At 44.0% G+C, this 27,807-nt stretch overlaps 1 protein-coding gene across 6 annotated transcripts; it reads left to right on the top strand.

Annotated features, from left to right (window-relative positions):
* Positions 1–3,006: 3,006 nt before the first annotated feature.
* IVNS1ABP (influenza virus NS1A binding protein) lies at positions 3,007–27,689 on the top strand. 6 transcript variants are annotated; one of them, XM_035122293.3, is made up of 15 exons: positions 3,007–3,357; positions 10,769–10,973; positions 12,087–12,214; positions 13,179–13,348; positions 13,457–13,532; positions 14,396–14,569; positions 17,551–17,676; positions 19,223–19,330; positions 22,049–22,175; positions 22,579–22,803; positions 22,975–23,096; positions 23,940–24,066; positions 24,165–24,296; positions 25,214–25,387; positions 26,460–27,689. In XM_035122293.3, exons 3-15 carry the CDS (start codon positions 12,104–12,106, stop codon positions 26,711–26,713), a joined length of 1,926 nt encoding a protein of 641 aa, XP_034978184.2. In that variant the 5' UTR covers positions 3,007–3,357; positions 10,769–10,973; positions 12,087–12,103; the 3' UTR covers positions 26,714–27,689. The 6 variants fall into 6 exon arrangements, with proteins under 6 accessions (XP_034978184.2, XP_034978185.2, XP_088531005.1 ...); XM_035122294.3 differs by having other exon boundaries at positions 10,769–10,992; XM_088674879.1 differs by lacking the exon at positions 3,007–3,357 and adding an exon at positions 4,158–4,366.
* The last annotated feature ends 118 nt before the right edge of the window (positions 27,690–27,807 follow it).

Raw genomic sequence — 27,807 nt, 5'->3', positions numbered from 1 at the left:
TTTCCTTATCTCACCTGGCACTTTGTAGTGTGCCAGCCTTCTTTTTACCAAGAAGCAGTTTCAGGATTCATGAAACCAGCAGATACAAGAAGGTGTATATGCCTTGATTTACCTGGAATGATTCCTTATAGAATTAAATTGACCAATTTGGACATGTGCCCTTTTCAGAATGGTTTTTATGGGGCTGTATAAATTATAATTGGGTCAGTTCTAATTGGGCAAGTGAATCCAAGGTGCAAGTAGCTTTCTCCCTTTAAGAGTAACTGAGCAACTCCCTACTACAGTGCAAGACCAGAGCCTATAATAAAAAATCCCATAGAAAGCCCAAGGCAAAGGCATCTCTCTCATGACATGTCCAAACCTGTGGCAGCTATGGTGAGTGCCAGGTGACATGGTCGATATGAAAGCCCTAAGGGGATTCACCAGGGATTGTTGCTGCTGTGCCATGATGGAGGTGTGAGACCAGAGGAGAGCTAGCTTTGACACCTGACAACACACAAAAAGGTAAAAACAAACAAACAAACTACACTTTCCAGTCAATATTGGTGGATCTTCTGGTAAATGTAAAGCATAGACCACTTGTTTTTCCCATAAGTGCTAGAATACTGCTGCATACAGTGAAATGGAGAATACGTCACTGTCGATTATGTGAGGCAATGATTGGTTGTTAAACAACAATATTGCCTCAGAGAGGGGGCTGTTATAAAATTGTTATAAAATCATATTGGGGGGGGGTTTGCAGGACACCATTATTAATGAACAGAGAGGGGTGACAGAATTTGACAGCTGCAATACCCAGAATCCTGTTCAATGCCATCTTCCCTGTCTCCCCACCCCTCCAGCTAGGACTCGACCCTGCCTGAAGGAAGGCTTAAGGATCTGCATATGCACAACAGTTAGCATAAACTCACACATTTCCCCTCTCCACCTCCCCTCCGCCCAGAACAAAACAATGTTTCCAGAAGAAGGGGGGGGGGAAACCGCCCAAATCCAAAGTTAAACTTTTCTACTCAAGTTAATAATACAGCCTATTATATGTTCTCTTACCATGAAATCTCTATCCGCTGCCTCTGTATTAGAATTGCTGTTTTATATCTTAGAACTGTATATGTCAGGACTGCTACCTTTTAATTAGAAATCCCTGCATTAGGTATGTTTTCCAGGTATATTTTCTGTATGAACCCTGTATGATCCCAACCCACCTGAACCTTGCCCTACTACCACCCTATACCCATTCAAGGACACACGGACAATAGAGGGATTAGCTGGAACAACTTTATTCAAATAAATTGCCATCCTCAACGTAGCCCACCCTTCCATGGCCTGGAGGAAAACACTGCCGGGCGGACTTCCACCCCATGGAAATCGCCAGGAACTGCCCCACCTCTGCACCCATCTCGACTGATTGCCCTTCCTGCCAAACAACAGGGAGCACCATCAACGACAGGAGAAGAGAGATTGACATCTCTCCATCTGAAAGGAGAAGTCATCTCCGCACCCAGCTAATCCGATCTCCCACCCGTCGCCCTTGTCTCCCCCTCCCTCCTAGTCCAGAGATTTCCATGCATGAACAGGAGGGTATATAGGGGGACTTCACCATTTCCCGGGGTTCCTTCCTTCTTTCCAGAGGCAGGGACCCTACAGCTGTAGCTTTGCATTCTGCAATAAAGGGATCAGTTTGTTTTTCCTGACAGCATCGTGTGGTCTCTGTCATTTTCCCGGCGGAGCTGAACTTAGTGCAAATTTTGGAGCTTCCGACCCGCGTCTGTCCTTCTTAAAAGGCAACGCATTTTGGGGTACATTTTTCATAACACATCCCAGCATTGGTAAACCAATCAATACTGGACTTCTTCAGCAGTTTCACCTTTCAGTCTTCCTTTTAAGCTCCTTTGTTCAACGATGGCTACCAGGCATGGTCAATAACAAGGAGAAGACGGAAAGCACATGCCATAATAAATGCGTTACTCTTTAAACGTTCATTTTGTTTATTCCCAAGCAAGTCCAATTGGCCTGGCGCTCCCAAATGTGCGTAGGGCGGCCATGGCGTGCCTAGAGTCTAGAAAAGGACGGAGGTTTATTTACTGTACAGTACTGTGGTGCTGGAGATAGAGGTTTTTGTTTTTGAATCGCCGCGAAACTACTGCTAAAGTCACAAAGGACGCCTGTCACGCCAGCCTGACAAGGTTGTTTCGAAGGTTAAGCGTGCTTATAAGCGCTGCAAAACACCTTGCGTCCCTGCAAAATGAAGTGCACTTTTGCGCACTGCCCCAATGCACGGGTGTTTATGCGCCGCTTGCACCGGGGGTTGTTACTCCCGAGTAAGCTGCGTACAGACTCGCCACTCAACTTGGACATAATGTAAACAGCCCACACTCTGCAACCGAACAAGCACGCAGCAGGGCAGATTTAGCAATTGCAGAAAAATCGAGTAAGATTATTATTAATAATAAATAAATAAATAAATAAATGGTTATATCGGTTTCTTTTCCTCCTCTTTACCGAAGGGGAGCAAAAAATACTCGACTATTGCAAACGACGAATTCCTCCGGTTGCTGCGCAAGAAAACGCACAACAGGTTGGCAGCGACGCCCTCTCTTCCCCACCCCCCTGAAAATAGGACGCCAAGAAATATAACAATAATCCTTAGCAGCAAGGAACAGCAACTCCCTTCTCCCCATCATCACCTTCTTCTCCTGACCCACTTTGCAGCAACCGGGAGGAGATGCAAGAAAGAAGAAAAAAGAGGGGGAGGCGCAAGAGGAGCTTCTGCAGCTTCGCACACGGCCTGTCCCGCGGCGGGACTCCTTTTCCGCCCTCCCTCCCCCGCGGCGCAATCCGCGTTCTCCTCTCGCAGCTCCCCCTCTCTCCAAACGCGCTTAGTTTTGGAGACGCGAAAGGCTACTGGTTCTCGAAGAGTCCCCTCGAGGGGGAGGGAGGGAGGGAGGAGTGGCGGCGGCAGTAACGTCCTTCCCCACCCGCCTCCTTCCAGCCCGAGCTGCAGTAGCCGCAGAAGGCGGGTAGTCGTCGCTGGAGTAGGAGGGCGTGGAGGTCTCTGCGTCTGTCTTATCCGTGCCACTCGGCGCCCTTCCTGGCTATTGTTTCCTGCGCGCCAAGCGGTTCCTTTTCTTTTTTTCCCTTCTCTCCACCCAGGCTCGGAGCCAGCCGAGCTTCCCCAGAAAAGCGCCCTTCCCTTCGCCGCGGCTGGCGTCGTCGCGCCCTTGGTGGCCGCCGCCTCCCCAACCGTCCCCGCCTTCGACGCGCTGCGCGCACAGCCGGGGCGCAAAGCTTCTTCTTCTCCCCCTGAGCGGCCTGGACGTTCTCAATATGAGCGGCATCGCCTGCGTCGAGAGACACCAGGTAAGCAGGGGCTGCGAGGCCCACCGGAGCATCTCTTTCAAGCGAGGGACCGCGTGGCGCAGTCGAACTCGAATCGGGTTTCCTTGTGCGTAAAGGCGCACGGCGCGCGCGGGATTTTTTTGCCCCGCTTCCCCGCCTGCCTTCCGAAAGCGCCGGTCCCATTCCTTGCTCGCGATGGAGCTTACCGGGGGCGGGAGGATCTTGCCGCGCGGCGAGGCGATTTAAGGCGGGGGGAACCAAAAGAGGAGCGAGACCTCTTTTCCTTTCAAGGGCTTCTTTCGGGTAGCTCGGATCGCGTGGGGTGCTGACTTGAAATGTTGGGTGGTGTCACTTAATGGAGGAATACTTTGGGGTGGGAGGAGCGGTCCATAGACCCATTGTAGTGTGTGCAAATGTGCTTTTAGAAGCAACCCGTTTTTCCCCGCAAATGGCGGAAGGGAGAATAAGGATGTCTGGGGAAGGAAGGTTTGCGCGCTCTCTCTCTCTCTCGTTATTGTTAATTTCTGCTCTCATTTCCGCAGACTGGTGATTCTCCCCCACCATCCAGGTGCGTTAGAAACGAGGTTATCCCTTGTTTTATTTTGAGGTGTGCGCAGGCTTGCGTACTTTTCCCCCCCAGAGAGAAAGGGAGCTGTAGCGGTGCCATGCTGCCCGCGATTTTTTTTAGGTGGGTTATTGCAGTGGTGGGCGTGACCCTATTCGCAGTAGTGGGTGACGATGTTTCGTGGCGTCATGGATAAACGACACCGGGAAGTAGATGTATGCTTCATGTTGGTTATGGGTTGCACCCCCTTCATTTTGGTGTGGTGTATTGTGTGATGGAGCCGCTAATAGAGTTGGGAAAGGTGTCTGAGGCTCATCTAGTCCAACCCCCTGCAATGCAGGGATTTAAAAGGTGAGAACACGTGTAAAAGAAAATAAGCTAGATTCTCCTTATGGATGGTCTGCCAGGCGGGGCAGCCTTGAAAGAGAGGTTGGAGAGTTCTAACTAATCTCAGCAGCTTCAAAGGTACATTTCCTCCCACCCCCATTTTGACTGTTTCTGAAAAGGGTGAGCTGACGGGAAGCCAGTGCCTGTTCCTCTTTTGCTTTTGTCTGGGGCGAGGAAGCATTTTGCCTATTTATTACATTGCTACAGTCACTAAGAAGCAGCTAGGAGATCACCGCGAGTCTTGAATGGTTTTTGTTATTTGAGGAGAGGTTTTTCTTTCCCCTCCTTTGCCTTTGTTCTTTCCCCCACGTTGCCCCATCCTGTTGCCAAGCACATGGAACTGAAAAGCATCTGCTCCGAAATGCTATCTGCAGTTGAAGGCGTGATTGGGTGGGAAGGAAAAGACACGCTGGCCAATCCACAGGCAGATATGGTTTCTCTGTGTTATAATTAGGCAAGGCCTGAGCAGTTCTCTATAGATTATGTTTCTGTTTTTTCCATTTGCTTCAGTGGAAGAAACCCATATTTTGCATCAAATATTAAAATAAATGTCTGGGATTTTGCTCTTTGCCTGCCTACAAAGGTAGTCAGCCATATGTCAAGGACAATAATGTCTTCTAGACAACGGTGCATTTATCTTAGTCCAGCCCTTCATTTAGACGATCATTTATAGCTATACTGTATATAAAAATAATATTGGGAAAACTTAGAATTGTTTGTGCTGTGATGTCAGCGTTTGGTTGCATGGGGTGGTGATGAAGGGTTTAGCCTAGCCTCTACAACATCTACTCCAAATGGGCCTGCTCAAGTTAAAACAGTAGCAGAATCATACTGGGGGGGGGCAAATTACACATTGCATGCAAATGTGTGCTTGGAAGCCCCTTTAGGCTATGTTGAGGGGTAGGAGTGAGAGAAACAAGCTTAACTTCTAATCCACCAGCCTTTTTTGTGCTCAGAATCCTCCAGGCCGCTGCCAGCTGCTTTCCCCCACCCTTTGAGATTCCTGATGCATTGTCCGTAAAAGTAAATTACTGGAACTGTGTTTGTGGGAATCTTAAGTGAGAAAGTAGCCAGTGGGGAAAGACAAAAGACCCAGCCAGTTTTACTTAAAATTGCAGTCTCTCGTGAAAGTTTGAAAGTTTGTAGCACCGATTAGCATGCACTATGCAGTCCCCCCCCCTCCCAAAAAACCCGACACACTTAGCAGTATCATGTTTAGTTAGTAGTACAAACATGCAGAACATTTTCCTGAGACTCAAACTAGGATGTGACGTGGGAGGTCTGAGGTCTATATACACTTTTTTATTCTTATTTTAAAGCAGCTAGCAGCTGTGAGGGACTCTTGATTATTTGGAGATAAGCTTCACCCACAATGTTTCCCATCTTAAATCTCATGTGAGTCTGCGGACAACTCTGCTGTTCACCTTGGAAGGGGGAAATGCAGGTACAGTACCTGTACGGTTATTTTTTTTAAAAAAGGTACGGTACCGGAAAACATTGTGCAAGGTTGGAAAGGAGGGGTAAGCAGCCCTCCCGTAGTGTTGCTTTTGATCAAAATCTGCTTCAAAGATTGTAGAGCAATCTCTCTCATGCGTCATGTATTGTTTTGGGTCTGATGCCTCATGAGGTCATGATGGCTAAACTTTTATTCATGTATGGGGCAAGGTAGATGAGCTGCGTTCCAGGAAGGGTGCAAGAGAATTGCTGTAGTTAACCTGTGTCTGGATGTAATTGAGTTTAGTTTGTGCTGTGGACTTTGCACGCTGTTTTTCTTTGCCCCTCTTCTTGATGGACATGGTGGTGGTATTGCTGTTTCTTATGTGCCTGTCACTAAGGATGAATTTGTGTTTAAGCTGTAGTAGAACAAGCACTTTGAACATCAGTATGGTTTGGGGCAACAGCTTTCTGGTTTTCCAGCTTTTTAAATCTACGTCTAGCCTGACACTCTTTGAAAGGTATGCATCATCGTAAGCATTTTTTTAAAAAAAAAGTTAAAGTTATAGGAGGCCAAGCAATTAAGACTTGACTTGTACTTGCGCTGAAGAAACAATGACTCACTCTGGAACCTTACTCAAATAAAGCAGGTCTTGGGTATGGGAGTGTCCTATATAAAACAAATCAACTAATGTAGATCTCTGCTTGTCAGTCAGTTTATATCTGTGCTGAAAATTTTGAAAAGCAGGAAAGAAAACTTGAACTCACTGGAGGGAGACCAGTGGAATCGCGGGTGAGACGCCAGGCATTGCAATTTGGGGGCATTATGGAGAAAGGAATACCCTAAGCTTAAATGCCTTTTGCAACAGTGCATTTGCTCTTTAACGGAGAAGGAATGTGGAGAACTAACATGTCCTGGATGCAAAAACTCCATATTCAATCTTTTCAGACAAAAGATGAAAGAGCCATCCCCCTATGTCCCTTAACTGCTTCCTGGCTGTTCGTTGCACAGCTGTGAATTTAGTGAAATGAGTTTGGTCTCACGGATGGTGTGTTGATGGATCTAGATAGGGGTACAAGAGAGTCCCAGGAAAGAATGGGAAATGGATTGAGGCAGAGAAATAGAAGAGGCCGTCTGCAACTCGCGGTGGGAATGGCTGGCCTTAAATAAGTTTCCACACAGTTTAAAGAAACCACAGGTAACTAGCAACTTATTGCACATTTACCTTGCACTTATTCAAGCTTTATGCACTTGGCTTTCCTTTCTTTTTTTAATTGGAAAGGCAGGGGCAGGTGTTTGGGGTGAAAAGACTTTGGCAAACCCCCCCATTGAACCCAAAATGTTTTGGCTTTATATGCTATCCCTGGAATGTAACCCCCACAGACGTTGAGCACCACCTATATATTAAAGGCGACATATAGATGATGCTACACTAAAACTCCTCCAAAATTGGAGTGTTGCACTAGTGGAGAAACATACCAACAGAGGAGAGGTGGGGGGAATTATAAAGGACGGATTTATTCAGAGTACTTACTGTAGTTTGATTTTTATCATGTTTGTTAACAGTGACAAAACTCCCTATGATGACAAAGCTAATCTTCAGAACCTGTTGAAGTAGGAGCAGAGCATTCAGCTGAGTCAGAAATAGTGGAAATAGATTTAGGAAGAAATCCAAATGATGATAGGCAGAATATTTTAATTAATGATGTGCCCAGTTATCTCTGCAAACAGTGTTCGTATTGTAGTGCTAGTAAGTGTGTTCATATGAAACCAATAAAACATAATTTTTAAAGGAAGTTATGCATGTACTATGGAACTTTTAATTTCAGTCTCATGTGGCCCAGCCTTCAGAAGTTTTACCAAGAATTTTTGTGGAGAGAAATCTGCTTAATTTCACAGTACAGTGGTAGCTTGGTTTACGAACTTAATCTGTTCCAGAAGTCCGTTCTTACACCAAAGCGTTCTTAAACCAAAGCGTGCTTTCCCATAGCAGTAGGGGAGTCAGTTTACAAATGGAACACACTCAACAGGAAGCGAAACAAGGCAAAGTTCACAAACCAAAACACCTACTTCCGGGTTTGCAGCGTTCTTAATCCAAGTTATTCATAAACTAAGCTGTTCTTAAACCAACTATTTAATCCTGAACCAACTGTATTGAATCCTGTTGGGGTGGTTTTTGGTGAAGTTTCAGCTGAGCTTCTTTAGAAAGGTGAGGAGAAAAGAAAGTTATCCAAAATGTGAAATCTAGCCACTCTGAAATTAGATGGAGGTGGATGGTCCTCAGCCAAGAGATTGAATAGAATTTAGATTCGGCAATGTTTTCTGCCTGTGGGCCGGGGGATTTCCACGGACTATCGTCCGTGGGCCGGACAGGCGCCTAAGCGATTTCCGGTGCCGCAGAACACCAGAAATGGCTTCTGCGCATGTCCGCGGCTGCGCAGAAGCCATTTCTGGTGCTGGCCACCCATTTCCAAAATGTCTGCAGCGCCAGACAACGCTTCTGCGGCTGCGTAGACCCGATTTCTGGCATCGCTCAACGAGTCCCCACGCCGCTCTGCACCGGTTTGCCGCAGCACGCGGGGGGGCTTGCCGAGCGGGCGGCTCAGTTCATGGGTGGGTGGCCCGTGGGCCGGAGGTTGCCGATGCCTGGTCTAGAATCTTTTCTGCCTAAAGCCTGCCTTGCCTTGGGAGCAACTTTCTGGGCCACATCCTTCCTGTTGCTATCCATCTGTCTTGAGAGAAAATGGAGTATGCGCCTCTCTGGGGTTGAAGTCAAGCCACTTTGCAGTAGCAGCACTGAAGTGACCTCCCAGGGGAACAAGCAAGGGCAATGTGTGTGGTGGTCCTGGGCTGCCCAGACACAAGATGCCCCTCTCAGCCTCCCTGACTTTTCTTGAGCAACAGGACGTGACTTTTACTTTTTGTGTTGTGTAACCCTTGAAAAGCTAGAGTTAAAACAAGCAATGTACTTTATGGACAGCAGGACACCTTAAAGTATATTCAAACCTCCTATGGAGGCAGAACTGTGTAAATGGTCTTCTAGTGGGGGAGAGAGATGCAAATTAAGCTTTTCCACACAGAAAAATCAGAACAATTATTGTTATTTGGAAATAATTTTTACTCTATTTAACAAATGTAAGCGTAGCAATACAAATGTAGCAATACAAAATAGATACCCAAATTTAGAGATTTTTCTGAATCTCAAGACTTCCCGCCACCCCCTCCATGGGTCCTCTTGTCAACCTTTTCAACTGCGTATTATTTCATAATCCATTTTATGAATCTCTCCATATTATCAATATTATTTTCTGCATTACAAGTGTTATTAAAACCCCGCTAATGTTTTCATCTGCTTACAGTGGCCACCTAAATAAATTATTACACCCCCCCCTCAAAAAAAAATCAAAGCAATTAGTAAAGTTGAAATCAAAACTTCTCCTTTTAAATAATACTGGCACAATTTAGTGTCGTTTCCAGTTTGGCTACTGAGCAGGATCGTAAAACTAAGACAGATTTAGTTCCAAAACCGGTTTGGAAACAGCATTTGTGGAAGGATTTAGTTGATCTATCTAGCAAATACTTCTTCCTGCTTCCATGCCTTCCATGTCTCACCTGTCCAGCTTCCAGCCCCATTCACGTCTCTCCATTTTTGTTAATCCCAACCCTTTGGCCATATTACACATGTACAGATACATATTCCCTAGCGTTTGCTTACATTAAATTTTATAGTCAAAAGATTCCGTCATTTCCCACCTTCCATCAATTTGCTCTGCTTGGTTTGCTAGGTGTGTAGTTACAGCATGAGACACATTCACACGAAACTTTTGTGATCGTGCTCACTTATATTAGGAATACCGGGTGGGGGAAATACTGCTGTTTACGAGTGAGTAGAAAATAAGTAGTTTCCCAGATTGTTTTAAAAATGTGGTACCACCCAAGGGTTAAAACCTGGTTGCATATTTACATATTATATAAAAAGTAATTCCCGTATTTTTTCATGTATAAGACTCGGTGTGTGTCCCCCCCCCTAAAAAATAATGTCAAAAATTAAAGGTAAAGGTACCATTAGGTCCAGTCGTGACCGACTCTGGGGTTGCGGTGCTCATCTCGCTTTACTGGCTGAGGGAGCCGGCGTTTGTCCGCAGACAGCTTCCAGGTCATGTGGCCAGCATGACTAAGCCGCTTCTGGCGAACCAGAGCAGCGCACGGAAACGGCGTTTACCTTCCCACCAGAGCGGTACCTATTTATCTACTTGCACTTTGACGTGCTTTCAAACTGCTAGGTTGGCAGGAGCAGGGACCGAGCAACGGGAGCTCACCCTTTTTGCGGGGATTCGAACCGCTGACCTGATCGGCAAGCCCTGGGCTCTGTGGTTTAACCCACAGCGTCAAAAATTAGGCGGTGTCTTATACATGGGGGCATCCTATAGATGGAAAAATACAGTAAGTCCAAAATAGTAAAAACCTTCAAGGCCATCAGTGAGGAATATTTGCAAACAGTTCTAAGAGATAAGGTTCTGAGAATAAAATAGATCCTGAATCATAGTGGAGTTAACACCCCCCCCCCCCGGTTGTTATATTACAGTGTGGGTGTTAGAGGTTGCTTAAGGGCTCTGAGACTTTTTAAAGAAGAATTGCTTTTAGATGTAGGTCTATCCAATAAGAGCTGCCATATGTAGACTTTGCCCAGACTAATCTCTGTTTGCTGGGTCAACTACAGTAATACAGATGTGCTGTAACTGAATTACTGTAAGGATATAGCTGAGTGATTGAAACAGATCTAAAGAAGATGCACTCTTTTTATGTACCGTTTACTGATTTTGGGGGTAAATAATATTTCATGCAAAATTGTCCTGATTTCCTTAAGTTAAAAACTAAATAGCGACAGGCTTCCATTAACACCTTTTAATTTTTGAAAATGTTGGTCTTGTGTTTTAATAGCCTTTTCAGGCAGTTCACAGTTGGCATAGAAAGAAGTCCTAAACGGATTCTAAACATGCAGAAATCCCAAATTAATCCGTTTATTTTTTTGTTTTCTGTTGCAGAGTATGATGCACAACTACCACAGAAGAAATTCGTATCTATAGCTTTTAAGGACTTGATTACATCGTTTTAAAGCCTGGTAGTTTTGGAGTCATCCGTTTAGAAGACGCAACTGCCTGCATTTTTCCACGCTGCTGTTTATCTTAGGAGGAATATAAATTGACGTGCTCTCATATTAACACACAAGAAGACTTCGGATTATTCAAGGTCTCCTAGTTTCCACAACGTAAATTTATTTGATCCATTTTTACTCAAGTCAACGCATATATAATGTCATTTCTTGTGACGTGGAGTGTATTGATTAGTCAGTTGTACAGTACAGTTGACTTTGATCTGATTCTGATACTGTAAACCCAGGGCACAAAATAAAAAACGGAGAGTCGTGCAAACTGGCAGGCACCCGATAGCAATTACATAATCACTTTTTGATATAAGCTGCTTAATTGGAAAACTGATTTAAAATTGCCTTCAAACAAACTGGTGACTCCCCTCTTGCCTTTTTCTTTTCTTTTTTTCTTTTCCCCAAAACGACCCCTGAATTTTTGTATTTTATTGATATTGATGCTGCATTTTATGTTATGTTTTAGGCTGTTTTTAAGTTGCATTTTAATCAATGTTTTATATTTTCTGTTAGCCGCCCTGAGCCCGGTTTTTAAACTGGGAAGGGTGGGGTATAAATAAATTATTATTATTATTATTATTATTATTATTATTATTACAGACCTGCAGTGTGACAGTGACTGATAACTCTGGTAGTCTTTATGCCAGCACTGCTCATGGTGGAGAGGGCACCATGCCTTGGGCATTAAACTTTTCCATTTCAGTAGCAAGTGAAATTAATACAGTGGACCCTCGAATTACATACCGCTCTGGATACGTAACTTTTGGGTTGCGAATGCGGCAAACCCGGAAGTGTATACCAGTTACAGACTTTTCAGGTTAAGTACGGACCCCTGGAACGAATTTAATTCATATCCGGAGGGTCCACCGTAATTGTTAACAGTTAAACCCCACGTCCCCTGCAGATTGGCCCAGTGTGTGTGTGTGTCTCCAGAGAACACCCCCATTGCTGCAAGTGGGGAGGAGAGGGGAGATGGTTCTGTCTGGAAGGGAGACTTACTGAACTGACTGGATGATCATAATAACACATTGAATTCCTCCAGTTTATTGGCAGTCTTGTGCATGTTTGTCTGCTTTTACAGATGCTTACTCGCAGATAGTATGGGATTGTAGTTTGTCTAGGATTACAACCTCAAAAAGGCTTTGCATCAAGTAACATTACACTTGGCTCTATTTACAACTGCAAATTCTCCTCTTCAGCCACAGAAACAGCAAAAATGATTCCTAATGGCTATTTGATGTTCGAAGATGAAAACTTCATTGAGTCGTCTGTTGCCAAGCTAAATGCTTTGCGAAAAAGCGGCCAATTCTGTGATGTTAGACTCCAGGTAACTTAACAGAGTGACAACTGGGTGTTACGTTTTGAGTTTGGAATTTCGTGTCAATTAATTTTTCAATTAAGTTCTCGGCCCCACGTGTTCTGAAAACTCTATACACCATTAGATGGAATTCTTTTGAAGTCTCCTTTCCTTTTAAAATTATGAGCCTGATCCAGCCAAAACTATTAAGTATTCTAACTGAAATCAGTGGTAGAAATGTGCTTACCTTATTTAAATCAACGAGATTAGAAACTGGATCGTGAACGAAAGCGGTTGGTAAAACGAGATCACCTGTAGTTAATCTTAGGTAAAGGGTAAAGGGGTCCCTGACCATCAGGTCCAGTCGTGTCGTGTCCGACTCTGGGGTTGTGGTGCTCATCTCGCTCTATAGGCCGAGGGAGCCGGCGTTTGTCCGCAGACAGCTTCCGGGTCATGTGGCCAGCATGACAAAGCTCCTTCTGGCGAACCAGGGCAGCGCATGGAAACACCGTTTACCTTCCCGCCGGAGCGGCCCCTGTTTATCTACTTGCACTTTGATGTGCTTTCGAACTGCTAGGTGGGCAGGAGCCTGAGACCAAGCAACGGGAGCTCACCCCGTTGCAGGGATTCGAACCGCCGACCTTCTGATCAGCAAGCCCTAGACTCTGTGATTTAACCCACAGCGCCACCTGGGTCCCTTAGTTAATCTTACAGCTCTGAAATCCATTCAGTCATTGGTTCCCAATTGATAGTCTGCAGACCTTAAGGGGTTTGTGGCACCATTCACATAAAAAAAATTCAAAAATAGGTGGTCCATGGCTTGTTGTTGTTTTTTTTTAAAAAAGGGGTGTGAAGTACTTAGCTAATTGGGAACCACTGCAATAAATCCATTGATTTTCAGTAGTTTTCTATTCTGCAAGACATAACATTGCATGTCATCTGTTAGGCTGAACTATTTAGGTTTAACACAAGTCTTTCTCTTATTTTAATACAGGTCTGTGGATATGAGATGCTGGCACACAGAGCAGTCCTAGCATGCTGCAGTCCTTATCTGTTTGAAATCTTCAATAATGACAGCGACTCTCACGGAGTTTCCCATGTAAAGTTTGACGATCTTCATCCAGAAGCTGTTGAAGTCCTGTTAAACTATGCCTATACTGCTCAGTAAGTGACTTGGGGTTTTTTTTTTTTTTGTTATTTACATACGATAGGCACTTTATCTTATGCTATCTATTAAGAACAAATTCTAAAATAACCATATAACTTTAATAGATTGAAAGCTGATAAAGAACTGGTCAAAGATGTGTACTCTGCAGCAAAGAAACTGAAGATGGAGAGAGTCAAGCAGGTATAAATTTTGGACACTTAAGGAACCAAAGTTTCTGTGACCCTAGTTGAAGGAAAAACTAATCTTAATGAGCAACTCAAGCATGTGAATAGGCATATTGATTAATCCGCCTGCAATTTTACCACGAAAAAGAGCATTTCATTTATAGATTAGGATCAGCGATGATGATGAAATATAGCCTAAGGATTTCATTTGATTACAGTAATTGTTAGTCTGCTCTATGGATTTCAGAACAGTTTGGGGACAGTTTCGTAAAATACATTTGTTGCTGATGTCAGCAGTTCTGGGAGTGCACTTGCACAGATTAATGTATGAACCGGGCAATCAAATATAGACGGCACCAGTTCCTTTAATTGTAGCAGATAGTGACTGTATACACATGAGCCGTGTGCTGCTTTTGCAGAAGCGGCAGCAAAGCGGTGATGCTTGCAGATAATGCAGATATCCTGGCTTATTTAAAAATGTTTGCAGCAAAATATAAAACAAAAGGTTGATTATATTTGGTCCCGTTTTCCTAGAAGAAAAACAGGCAGCGCCACGCCCATTCCTGCAGCTTAATTTAGCTTTATCACTGCTAAATAGTACCAGCAAAGGCATTTGAGAGCGATGTCTCAGAAAAGTTTGATTAACAGTAATGCCGTTGGTTTTAAATTAAGAGCAGCCAAGAGAAGATGTAAAATTTAAATTAAGATGTAAAATTTAAATTAAGAGCAGCCAAGAGAAGATGTAAAATTGATTTGCTGAAATGGGTGCCATAGTAGGTTGGTGGGCTATAAGAAGTGAGAAATAGAAAGTGCCCCAAAAGTGTCCCAAACCTCTGTTTTTTTTTAAAAAAATAACATAATTGTATGCCTTTCTAAAAGGTTTGTGGAGATTATTTGCTCTCCAGAATGAGCGTTGAAAGCTGCATCTCCTATCGGAACTTTGCAAGCACCATGGGCGATTCACGTTTACTGAGCAAGATTGATAGTTACCTTCAGGAGCACTTGTTACAGATCTCTGACCAGGAGGAATTTCTCAAACTGCCACGTTTAAAGGTGAGCAATCTCATGCTGCTTTCTAATTTCACAGTAAAAAAAATGGAAGTTAGTCCTTTTCACGTTTTGATGCCACCAGGAAATAATTAAACGAAACTGCGTTTCTTAAAACATTAGGGCAAACTGTCTCGCAGATTTTGAGTTGCTCGGTTTGGAATCGTCACTCCTTCCATCACCTTTTTCACAATAGCTGAGTGATTTTACGTGCACATATTGGACCTCACAAGAGGGCCAATCCAGCATGAAGAGTTGTCTTGTCACTACAGCTATCTCAAATGTGCAGTATTTAACACACACACACCCATTCCAAGCTCCCTCTCAGTTGTGTCCAGAATTGCAGCCCTTTTACTTTGTTCCATAGAAGAGGGGTTCTCAAGTTTTCTACTCCCAGCACCCACTTGAGATGGCTGGAAATGATCAAAGCCCACCAGTCAAAAAATGTCAGGGGGTGGAGGCAGTGTTTGTTCCAATCAGCTGGCAAACACTGGCATCTAGAGATACCCAATCAATCTTGGGGAATTGCTGCGTTCTTTTACCACAGCGTTTTCCTTATGGCAAGGAGTTCCTTAGCTCAGCTTTCCCAAAGCAAAGTGTAGACCAGGGCTCAGTAACCTTTTTCCAGCCACGGGCTGGTCCACCGTCCCTCAGACCATGTGGTGGACTGGACTGTATTTGGGGGGGGAACAAAAGCACACATTCTGCTCATGTAAAAACACTAGTAAGGCCCCACAAATAACCCAGAGATGCATTTTAAATAAAAGGGCACATTCTACTCATGTAAAAACACACTGATTCCTGGATTGTCCGCGGGCCGGATTTAGAAGGTGATTGAGCCGCATCTGGCCCCCGGGCCTTAGGTTGCCTACCCCTGGTGTAGATGTTTGCTCTGAAGGTCCTGTGACAGAATTAGTTGACCTGGCAGCTCTTAAAAGTGGAGAAGGCTTTTTCTGTTACATTTTCCCCTTCCCACCTCCCATTCTTCCACACTTAGCTTGTACCATATTCTCTACCCTCATTTGCTGGATCATCCCCTTGTCGTGGTGAGTGGGCTTGCACATTCCTGTGATCCTTGTGACCAAATAAAAAACCAAGGAAGCCAGCGGACCTGATGGGATACCAGCTGAAGTCTTCAAAGTGGGCAGAATTGAACATACACAACGACGTCACAAGCTCTTTAAAAAATCTGGGAGAGAGAGGAGATCCCAGCAGACTTCAGGGATGCCAAAATCATGGGAAAATTTTTTTTTAAGGTGATAGAACGGACTGCAGAAATTATCGAGGCATCTCTTTATTATCTGTAGCCGGCAAAATTCTTGCAAGGATCTTAGCAAACCTTCTCCTAATTATATCGGAGGCTATCCTTCCTGAATCCCAAAAGGTTTTTCGACTTTCTGGGGGACAGTGGATATGATTTTCACTGCTCGACAGCTTTAAGAAAAATGCAGAGAGCAAAACCAACCTCTATATGGCATTTATTGACCTGAGGTCTTTGACACTGTAAATTGCACTGCCCTGTGGACTGTCTTCTGAAAATCCAGCATCACTTGAAGTGTTTGAGGACTGGGAGAGTCACAGGGAAACCAAAATCCTTGTTTACAAAACTATTATACTACCAACTTTACCGTATGCTTGCAAAACATGGGCCACTTATAAACGCCATCAATAGTGTCTCTGAAAAATTGTACACATCATTTGGGAGGTCAGGCGAACTAATGCCAGTGTACTGGAAGAAGCAAAGATCCGGGTCGAAGCAATGATTCTTCAACATCAACTTCATTGGACTGGTCATGATGTTCGGATGCCCGATGATCGTCTTCCAAAGCAACTTCTCTATTCCCATCTTAAGAATGGAAAGTGAAATGCTGGTGGTCAACAAAAGAGGTTTAAAGACGCTCTCAAGGCTAATCTTTAAAAAATGTAGTATAAGCACTGATAACAGGGAAATACTGGCCTGTGAGTGCTCCAATTGGAGACGGCCTTTACAAAAGGTGTTGTGGACTTTAAAGAAGCACGAACTCAGGGCAAAAAGGAGAAACGAGCTAAGAGGAAAGCACGTTTGGAAAAAAACTCACCATGATTAATTCCCACCCCCTGCCCCTAAATTTACACTCCACTCCCCCCATCCCTCCACCTTAGTTTTACCCACTTTCCCCTCCTATAACAGCTTTCCTCTCTCTTCCTTTCTATTCCCAATGAATTATCACGAACCTTTCATTTCACTTTCTAGTTTCCTTCAATACCACCCTTGGCGCTTTGACCTATCCTGCGCTCCCCCCCCCCCCAAAGACCTCTGTCTCCTGGCCACTTTAACTTAACACGAATGGAGTTGCTGGTGCTGGCATGGGTCCAGCCAAAATGCCATGGGCAGCTAGAGCAGGCATAGGCAAATTCCAGCCTGCCAGATGTTTTGAGACTACAATTCCCATCATCCCTGACCACTGGTCCTGCTAGTTAGGCATGATGGGAATTGAAGTCCCAAACATCTGGAGGGCCGGAGTTTGCCTATGCCTGAGCTAGAGGGTGAGGCAGGCAGGTGAGGAGGAGATACTGGGCAGCTTGTGGCACTGAGATGCACCTTGAAGTGAACCTTGAAACCCACTGTTTGAGAAATACTGCCATAGAACTTAATGGGAACCACTGACAATCAAGCCTGCTCCTATTTGCACAGCCCTAAGCAGGAGATTCTGTTTCTTTGTTACACCAGAATGTGAGCAAACCTTGGTATTTTACATTCTCCGTTCTGGATTTACTACTACTACTACTACTACTACTACTACTACTACTTATTATTATTATTATTTTAAATAATGTTACTCATAAAGCAAAAACTGTCAATGCAGTTTGCATTCATTATACCTCTAGAAAGTTCTATGTTGGTATAATGATGTTTGAGATTTTATTTAATCTTGTGTAGGCAAGCCTGTTAGGTCTTTTCTCTCTCTTAGCCACCAAACCCTTTTTGTTTTGTTTTTTAATTCCAGCTGGAGGTCATGCTTGAAGACAATGTTAGCTTGCCCAGCAATGGCAAATTGTACACAAAGGTAATCAACTGGGTGCAGCGCAGCATCTGGGAGAATGGAGACAGTCTAGGAGATCTGATGGAAGAGGTTAGTCTTTTAAAAATGAGCTTCGGCAGCCTTTAACAATTAAGCTTTTTCTGAAATTAAGGATGATCCTTTTTCTTTTTTTCTTTAAAAAAAACAACCTATGTGAAAAATTTAAATCTTACTGTAGGTATCCCTAAGCTGAGAAACTTAGGGGGGTTTCCCAGGTGAGCTGCATAAACTGTTCAGTCTGGTTTTTCCGTTTCTGTTTTTTACTCTTTTAACAACTTCACTCTGAAAACGGGGAGGTGGTTTTTAAGGCTCACTGTGTGTCCTTAATGTGTTCCTTTTTGCAGGGTTTTTGCTTAAAGAGAGACAGTAGGTAAAAGGTTCTAATGGTTGTTCCTCCCCATTGATTTATCTCCCCATAGGTTTATTAACAAAACTAGGATACTCAGCGATGAAGAACCATAGAAGAGACTTCGAGTGTAAAGAAGCAGCAGCCCTGCCCCAGTTCTCCTAAGAAAATCCGCTGTGGGCAAAAAACGATGATGATGATTAATATGGTGTTTACTTCTTTACAGGATATCTTAACTTTTGACAAAACTTATGTAATTAAATAGCCTCTCTCTCATACCCAACAGTCAGTGTAGTCTCAATCAGAAATGCCAGCGTCTTGAGAATCGCAGTGGAGATAATATAAATTTTGAATTGTTTGCAAAGACGTAACCTAGCTTGCCATCAAACTAGCAGCCTTTGAGAATGGTTATGTTTGCTATATTCTGCCCTTTCTCAGAAGCCTAGTCAAATACAGTGGTACCTCGGTTTATGAACACAATTGGTTCCGGAAGTCTGTTCATAAACTGAAGCGTTCATAAACTGAAGCGAACTTTCCCATTGAAAGTAATGGAAAGTGGATTAATCCGTTCCAGATGGGTCCGCGGCATTCATAAACCGAAAATTCATAAACCGAGGTGTTCATAAACCGAGGTTCCACTGTAGTCAGATTCTCCTTGCAGTTCCGATGAGTTTCATATCGTGTCTAGTAATGGGCAGTAGACTTTCCTAAATGGAAAAATCAGCCCCACTGGGTTGTACACAGCTAAGTGACGTGAGCAGGGCTACTCAAAAAGTACGACTTAGCTGGATACAACTCATATTTAGCGTGACGCCTTTTATAATCCAATTGTGCTTGGTTTACATGCTTTATTCACATACTGGAAAAGGAGAAAATGTTGTATTTTGCAAATAAGAAAATTGTGGGTTCCGGCAACAGTATTTTGTGTGTGTGTTTGAGATTGTCAACCTGTAAGTTTATTCTGCAAGATAATGTACATTGTCACACATATTGATGTTACGGCGCAGGGAAGTCAAGGCAACTGAAGATTTCTTTTGAGCTGCGAAAGCGAGGATCCGTCATGCCATAACTGGAAGATCTGTCATCATGAGAGCAACTTAATTTTTTTTTTTATTTTTTTGCCATTCTGCTAGATGGAAAGAAGAGAACCTGAATGACACTGGAGCCCCTATGGAGTCTTGTGTTCTATGTACCAATAGTTAAAATAGGCAATGGAGACTGTAGCCACATGGCTGTTCTGTTGTTTTTCAGGTTCAAACGTTGTACTACTCAGCCGATCACAAGCTGCTTGATGGAAACCTGCTAGAAGGACAGGCTGAGGTGTATGGCAGTGATGATGACCACATTCAGTTTGTGCAGGTACAAATTGCACATGGTCTGAGGTAACCTCAGGTAAAACTGGTTAGAGTAGTAAAAGGAAGAAACAACATAGCTGCCTTAGACGGCTCGTGCGGCCTAGTTCAGGGGTGGCAAATGTGGGCTTCCAGATGTTGCCAGATGCAGCTGCCCTCAGCCCATGCTGGCATGGGCAGTGGGCAGGGGCGGTGGGAGTTATAGCGCAGCAACATCTGTAGGGTCACAGGTCAGCCACCCCCGATTTAGTTCCTTCAAGCTGTAACGTAATACAGTCGTACCTTGGCTCCCGAACAAATCGGCTCCCAAACGATCGAAACCTGGAAGTGAGCGTTCCGGTTTCCGGACGATTTTAGGAAACCGAACGCTCCTGCAGCCAATCGGAAGCCACACTTTGGTTACTCTGAACGTTTTGGAAGTCGAACGGATTCCATTCAACTTCCACAGTACGACTGTAAATATGCCTTAGTACCGAAAGCACGACTTAATGAACAAGAGCAGTTAGTGGAGTTTCATCTTAAGCTTCTGGAATGTTGAGAAGGGAGTGCAGTGCTAAAGATTGCAGGAGATTGCAGATAGAGTTTAAGCGATCCGAGGCAAACAAGAAGCGCTGAATAAGTTTCTGGAAGCAGAGCTTCGTAGCTAGAAGTGCAGACTTTCAGTTGCAGCAGTTTATCCAGCACGTGACTAGGAGCAGCACGTCATGAAGTAGCTCTGGAGATTTCCTTTGGGAAACCTGCCATAGAGGGGGCACAGGTTGAACTGAGTAGAACCAATTTGTCATTGCAAGAATAATGGCATACTTCAGGTAGCCTGCCATTCATGCAAACAGTGGGAACATTTTGAGAACTGTAGCGCACTGCGCATTGGTAACTTTGTGAAAATCTTATTCACTTTCTGGTTGTAATAATTCCCACTGTTGCCATAACTCAATTTCAAAGTACATTTTCAATTGGGAGCTTTGAGTTTCAGCAGCCTAAATGAGTCGAGAGAATTGATTTGAACTAGAAACGAATCTGTGATGAAGCAGAGTTCAGTTCATTTTGCAACTTAAATGTAATTAGGTGGTGGTATCTGGAGTTACAAGAACCAGAGAGGTGATAATATTAGCCTTCTCTCAGCTGCTAATTTAATAGGTGTGTTAGCAGGAGTTGAGATTTGAAGAAGTTTAAATCACCTAATACTTGTTTTAAAAAAATCTGTACAGGTGTCGGTAAAACCTACAGGCACATTCAGTCTTTCAGGGGTGAGCAAGAATTCTCAGACTTCCATTAAATGACTGGTCCCTTTAAAACCAAAGTGTTCAAAGGCAGCCATGGGGGGGTCTGGCTAGTTGAAATAGACAAGTAGGAAAATACCCATTTTCCAGACACCTCCAAACCTGTGTTGCAGACAGAACTCACACCCTACTTAAAAAATTACAAAATCACATCCTGGGGGGGGGGGAATGGGGATCCTTTCTCATATGTAACTCACTACCTTCCCCCCAAACCCCACAAGCTTATCGGGCAGCAATCAGTCTTCTTTTCTCTCCCCATTTTTGTTTAAAAAAGAAGCAGGCCGTTTGACTGGGTTCACTGGAAAGCAAAATGCCAGCTGCAAAGTAGTCACACTTTCCTTCTCCGAGAATGCCTCTGGGACCATGTGGGATCCAGAGACATTCTGGGAAGAAGAAGAAGAAAAGATGGCAAAGGCTTGTCTCCCAAAGGTTAAAAACAAATGAATTAAAACATTCAGAGGAGCAGGGGCACCAAGGGAGGTGTCTAAAGCCCATTTGGAAGGGGGAGAGAGTGGAAATGAAGTATTCGGGACAAAAGGGGAAGTGGCTCCAATAGAGGAACCCGGTGTAATAATTCTGAAAGAGCTGAGATGGGTTTCATAGAGCCGAGGTGGGCAGAAGGTAGATGGGGATCTTCTCGTAGATCTCTGGGTGATCTGCAGGAGATTGGCAAAGCTTTCTGTCTCCCAATTGTTTTAACAATAGCAACAACAAAACCCTTCATTCCCCTTGAATAAGGAATAAGGAAGTTCAAATGAAGAAAGCTTAAACGGAAGTGGATTTTTGTGTGAAAGGATATGGCTTTGTTTACTAGGCTCAGGGTGTCCTGAGCAACATTTAAACAACTAGCTGTATGTCCTGGGCATCTAGCTTTGGTCAGTAGTTTTTGGGGTTCTAGTAAAAAAAAAACCCAAATAGCTCCAGCAAGCTTGAATTAAATCCACCCCACTCCTTAGACTATAAGGCACTTGCAAATGAAAGACGATGGTGTGGTGCTGAAAGTAGTAGACAAAATATATGCAGTTTGGTAGAAAACCTTATGTAATATATTGGATTTATACAATAAGTCTTCAGAATTTTGCTGTGTAGGCTATGCATGCACCCTTGAAACTTGTGTAGTAATAATAGTTGTCGCAGGTACTTGCAAACAAAGTGAAGATCGTCCCATTAGAAAGCATAGCTTACGTGAAGCTAAGTCATTCATTTGATTCAGAAGCCAAGGACTGTGAGTCGAGTATTGGGATGAAGCGGTTTTTGCGAGTAAGGGCTGCATTACGTGCTCCGTCACGTTGCTGAGATTTTGATTCGTCAAGTTCCCTGTGCAGATGTTCTTATAAATGAGGCTGCACAGAGGTAAAAATAGAAGAAAAAATTAGTTCTGAAACAAAGGCAGATCACAGTACGCTCTGTGGCCGGGTTTCTGTAGCTGCCTTTTGATTTTGCAGAAAAAGACACCCCGTGAGAATGATCTCAAGCAGATAAGTAGCAGTTCCTCTGGAAGTCTTTCTCCAAACGCAGCAGTGCAGAGTCCTAAACACGAGTGGAAAATTGTTGCTTCAGAGAAGACCTCAAGTAAGCAGAACTTTGTTTCTGGGGGTATTACTTTTAAACCACTGTGTACCCATAAATACCAATATTGAAGTTGCGGGAGGCAGTGCCATTTTTTGTAATTACGTTAATAAATGCAGTGTTCTTTTCTCTCCTTCAAATATTGGGGGAAAGCTGAAATTCCAGCCTACCTAGAGGGTATTGGTATAGCTTTAGTGCAGGCTTCCTCAACCTTCGGCCTCCAGATATTTTGGCCTACAACTCCCATGATCCCTAGCTAGCAGGACCATTGGTCAGGGATGATGGGAATTGTAGTCTCAAAACATCTGGAGGGCCGAGGTAGAAGAAGCCTGCTTTAGTGGAAGAAAACGTTCATACTTTGGAATTAAATGTACTCTTTCCCTCCCCTTGCTTCCCCCCCCCCCAGATAATACCTACCTGTGTCTCGCTGTTCTGGATGGCGTGTTTTGTGTGATTTTCCTCCATGGACGGAACAGTCCCCAGAGTTCTCCAACCAGCACTCCACGGCTGATGAAAAGCTTGAGTTTTGAGATCCAGGCAGGTGACCTCATTGAAAAGTCCATGTCTCCGATGCAGTATGCTCGATCTGGATTGGGAACAGCAGAGCTTGGCAACAAGCTCATAGCCGCAGGTAAGGAAAAGCTACTGGCGCTTCAAGCTACGCGGGGTGTCTCTGCGTTTTCTCATGCTTGGGCAAACTGCCACGTGAAGTATTTTGCAGAGTAATTGCTTGCTAAAATTGGTTTTCACGAGGAGATTCTGTTGCCTTAAATACCCGTTGCACGCTTTGCCTTCCCGCTAGGTGGCTATAACAGAGAAGAATGTTTACGCACCGTAGAATGTTACGACCCCCGAAAGGATTGCTGGACTTTCATTGCACCGATGAGGACCCCAAGAGCTCGGTTCCAGATGGCAGTTTTAATGGTATGTGTGGGGTGAATAGCTTTGCCCTCCGGCACCAGAAGCACTTGAATTACGTGCTAAATCCAAGTAAATTAAGTTTAAAACCAGATTTTTAAAAGAAGTGCACAAAGTTCAACATTTGCCGAAGTGCTCACCCAACAATATAATAAAAAGAACAAATCCTACACACACAAACACTAATAGATTAGTCTGATGTTAGCCTCCACTGTAATGCTACAGTATGATCTCAAAAACTTAAGTGCCAAAAGCAAGGATAAATAAAAATGTATTTCTGGCACCTGATAACATGGGCCGTGACGATTCCAGTGAGTTTCCCTGCAGAGCACAAGTGAGGCACACAAGAGAAAAAATTGACCCGTGTGGAACTCCACCTTGAAGGTTCTGCAAGGCCAAACAGCACCCCCAAAGCGCCACTCTCTTGACGACAGCCCTCCCAAGGAGGATCAGAACCATTGCAAAGCAGAGACACCCAATCCCTGATTGGACAGCTGCTGTGTGGGATACTATGGTAGAGGGTATCAAAAGCTGCTGACAGATCAAGGAGAATCAACAGGGCCCCACACACTTCCTGTCATCGTACAGAGCAACCCAAGAATCTGATTCCCTGACTTAAATTTGTAGCAGTTCAGCACAAAGGTATGGTCATGTGTTCCTCTGCACTTTCTGAAAGGACACACCTAGGTTCATAGTTGCCTGTAGTGACAGGACAATTCCTTTTCTAGGCGGCTTTCCTTGTCTGATTTAGAAACTGTTCACTACTAACACACCAGGCCCAGGCGTGCATGTTTAACCAAAACAATGCAATGGATCTTTGTTGAAATATTTATTGCTTCTTCAACTTAGGGGCAGCTGTATGTTGTCGGTGGATCTAACGGCCATTCGGATGACTTGAGCTGCGGAGAAATGTATGATCCGGAGATTGATGATTGGACTCCCGTTCCGGAGCTGAGAACCAACCGTTGCAATGCAGGTAAGACTTTACAATGCCCTATGAAGGTTATTATTTCTTTCTAAGCATTCAGGCAATAAGTTGTTTTGTTCCCTTCTCTCCACACCATGGATTAACAGGTGTTTGTGCCCTGAATGGAAAGTTGTATATTGTTGGCGGCTCAGATCCTTACGGTCAGAAAGGATTGAAAAACTGTGATGTCTTCGATCCCATAGCAAAATCCTGGACAAGCTGTGCTTCACTTAACATCCGTAAGTCTGCGCTTTCATTTTTCAAGTTGGAAGGGACGCGGGTGGCGCTGCGGTCTAAACCACAGGTTGGCAGTTCAAATCTGCAAGGCGGGGAAAGCTCTCGTTGCTCCGTCCCAGCTCCTGCCAACCTAGCAAGTTCGAAAGCACACCAGTGCAAGTAGATAAATAAGTACTGCTTCGGTGGGAAGATAAACGGCGTTTCTGTGCGCTCTGGTTTCTGTCACTGTATCCCATTGCGCCCGAAGCAGTTTAGTCCTGCTGGCCACATGACCCGGAAAGCTGTCTGTGGACGAATGCCGGCCTCCTCGGCCTGAAAGCGAGATGAGTGCCACAACCCCAGTTGCCTTTGACTGGACTTAACCGTCCAGGGGTCCTTTGCCTTTACCGTTTTCAAGTTGGGATGGCTTTAAGAATTCAAGCTCTTTAGGAGACGGAAATGTCTTAGAGCAGCTTCAGCTGCAGTGTGCCACTTTTAGAGGTCTGCTACTGCTAGTTTTTAAATGAAATTTGGCGAGAACCAACTCCCTGATAGTTGGTAGAGCATGAGACTCGTTAATCTCAGAGTTGTGGGTTTGAGTCCCATGTTGGGCAAAAGATTCCTGCATTGCAAGGGGTTGGCCTAGATGGCCCTTGTGGTCCCTTCCATCTCTACAATTCTATGATTCTCAGATAGAAGCTGCATCCTTTGCTGGAGCAGTATTTAGTATTGAGGGTTGGTTTTTTCCCCACAGACTGCATTAGTGAGAGTGGCAACAAGTGGAATCGCTTTCTGAGACCTTTTAGACTGACTTATTGGCAGTTGACTCCTGGCTGGCGTGAAAAATGTCCCCTGCAGTTTTTGTGATGCTGCTGCTTTTAGAGAGCAGCTTAAAACACTCCCCCCAATTTGCAAGCTTCTGTTGGCTTTTCATTTATAGGAAGACACCAGTCTGCTGTATGTGAGCTCGGTGGACATTTGTACATCATCGGAGGAGCCGAATCTTGGAACTGCCTTAACAGCGTGGAGCGATACAACCCAGAAAACAATACCTGGACCCTGATTGCACCCATGAACGTGGCTAGGCGTGGTGCAGGGGTTGCCGTACTTGATGGTAAGTTTGTGTGAGTGGAGCTCTGCAATTCAGAGTGATGCCTTTTTGGGGTGGTGGTGGGGAGGATATAGACCTTGTGGCCTAGAAATGGGGCACAGCAAATCAGAATACATGACAGAGCAATTGGGGAAATGGCTCTCTCGATGTTTGCAGACCCAGTTCACACTGGCTGAAGATAAAGATTGTGAACCGTAAACCACCAGAATGCCTATATTACGCAAATCCAATTGAAGACACACGTAAACGTAATAGGCCGTATGGTAACAATCACAAAGTTATTTACTAGAACTACTTCTCAAAAATTAGATACTACTCATAATGTCAAAATCAGGGGTCCCCAAACTAAGGCCCGGGGGCCAAATGCGGCCCAAGCGCCTTCTCAATCCGGCCCGCCAACGGTCCAGGAATAAGCATGTTTTTACATGAGTAGAATGTGTCCTTTTATTTAAAATGCATCTCTGGGTTATTTGTGGGGCATAGGAATTCATTCACATTTTTTTCAAAATATAGTCTGGCCCCCCACAAGGTCTGGGGGACAGTGGACCGGCCCCCTGCTGAAAAAGTTTGCTGACCCCTGGTCAAAATCAACATAATATAATAAAAACGTAACTTTTCGGTTGACTACCAAGTCCAGTATGTACAAAAAAACCTGTCTGAGAGTTCTAGAATGGAGGTACAGTGGTACCGCCAATTGCGGACGGGATCTGTTCCAGAGGTCTGGCCAGATCCCAAGGTTTTCACAACCGGAGAGACCACTTAAGCGCACGCAGCAGTAGAGTGCTTCTGCGCACATACGCATGGCAAACGCCCAGAAAAATACTTCCGGGTTTGCCGGTTACGCATCCTGAAGTTTTCGTAACTGGAGGTGTACCACTGTATTCAGAAGAGCTGTAAAGTGTTGAAGTAGATAGAATGTTATTGCCGTCTCAATTCATTAATTTTTTTGAAAGAAAGCTCAAGCAGTATATTTAACCCTGCTCTGTACCCAGTTAACCTTTCAGTTGCGGTATAGCTTTTGTACCCGGAACGTGGTTGTTTTTTTTACTGAATATGACTGCTATTCACTCCACAGGGAAACTCTTCGTAGGTGGCGGCTTCGATGGTTCGCGTGCCGTCAGCTGCGTGGAGATGTATGACCCTGCGAAGAACGAGTGGAAGATGATGGGCAGCATGACCATTCCAAGAAGCAATGCTGGCTTTGCAACCGTGGCCAACACCATCTATGCAGTGGGCGGCTTTGATGGCAATGAATTTCTGAACACAGTCGAAGTCTACAACCCAGAGTCAAATGAGTGGAGCCCGTACACAAAGATCTACAAATTCTGACGGACAGGAGTGTCTTTAAAACTAACAGGCTTAGTGATGTAATTGTCAGTAGAGGTACACATGTGAATAGGGGGCGGGGGGAGTTAAGTTGCCATCAGCAACACAAAAGCTTTTTGCATATTGCATACTATTAATATGCTGTACATATTTTTATTTTAGAAAACATGCAGGGTGTTCTGTGTTTTAGGATTTGTTACTTTAGGCTGGAAGTTGATAATTCTGAGAGAATTAGAATGAAAGCTGATGGCATATCATTTCAAGAGCTTCCCCCAATGTTTGTTTTGCCAATTTGCACACACAGATACTTTAACCTTAGAATTTGTTTTTGGTACAGGCAGAAAATATAATGAGTCTTCAATGTGAGCAATGCTTTTTAGGCCTTGTTCGTTTTTTTTGTTTTATCTTAACTGGAAAAATCTAATAAGCCTTATTTAAATAGATTTTGGCTTTATATAAAAGAAAGCTGACACACCTGCCAATTTGACTGCCTTTTATAACTTTTTATATATAAATATAGTCATAGCCAGTTGCTATATTCTGAAGTGACATGAGATAATGTGTTGAAACAAAAAACAGTGAGTAAAGTCTCAAAAAGTTCATAAACTGAAGTGAAACGTCGTTTCTTCATGTGTGAGAGCCTTTCATTTTTGTTTTTCCTGCTACATTGTATGAAATCCAAGTATGCAATATTGATTTTCATTGCCTTTGAGTGGAGTTTCTGAACGTGGCCATAGTGTAAGGAAGGGGAAGGGGGGCGGGAATCTGGCTCTGAAATTCAACTGATTTAGAGAGGGTGCTTTTCTGTATGGTTGTTAGGTTAAGCAGTGGTAATAAACATGCAAAGCTGCAAAATGCTAAAATTGTGTGGTGTGTTAGCAAAGTTACCTATCTGAAGATTATTGTATAAGTTTGTATCTTTCTACTGCAACCTAAAAAACATGCTATAATTAAAAACTGTGCTTCATTTGTTTAACAATGGCTGTTTAATATCCTTGCATCGTGTTTTCTCCTAATGGTTGGCTAGTAGTGTTTGGGCTAATTCTTTCTGTGTCAGCTACAAACATCAGTCTTATTTGAGAAGGGCTGTGTAGCTC

The sequence above is a fragment of the Zootoca vivipara genome, chromosome 7, assembly GCF_965207765.1.
Source record: "Zootoca vivipara chromosome 7, rZooViv2.hap1.1, whole genome shotgun sequence".
NCBI classification, from domain to species: domain Eukaryota; kingdom Metazoa; phylum Chordata; class Lepidosauria; order Squamata; family Lacertidae; genus Zootoca; species Zootoca vivipara.
This window is presented reverse-complemented; position numbering and strand designations above follow the sequence as displayed.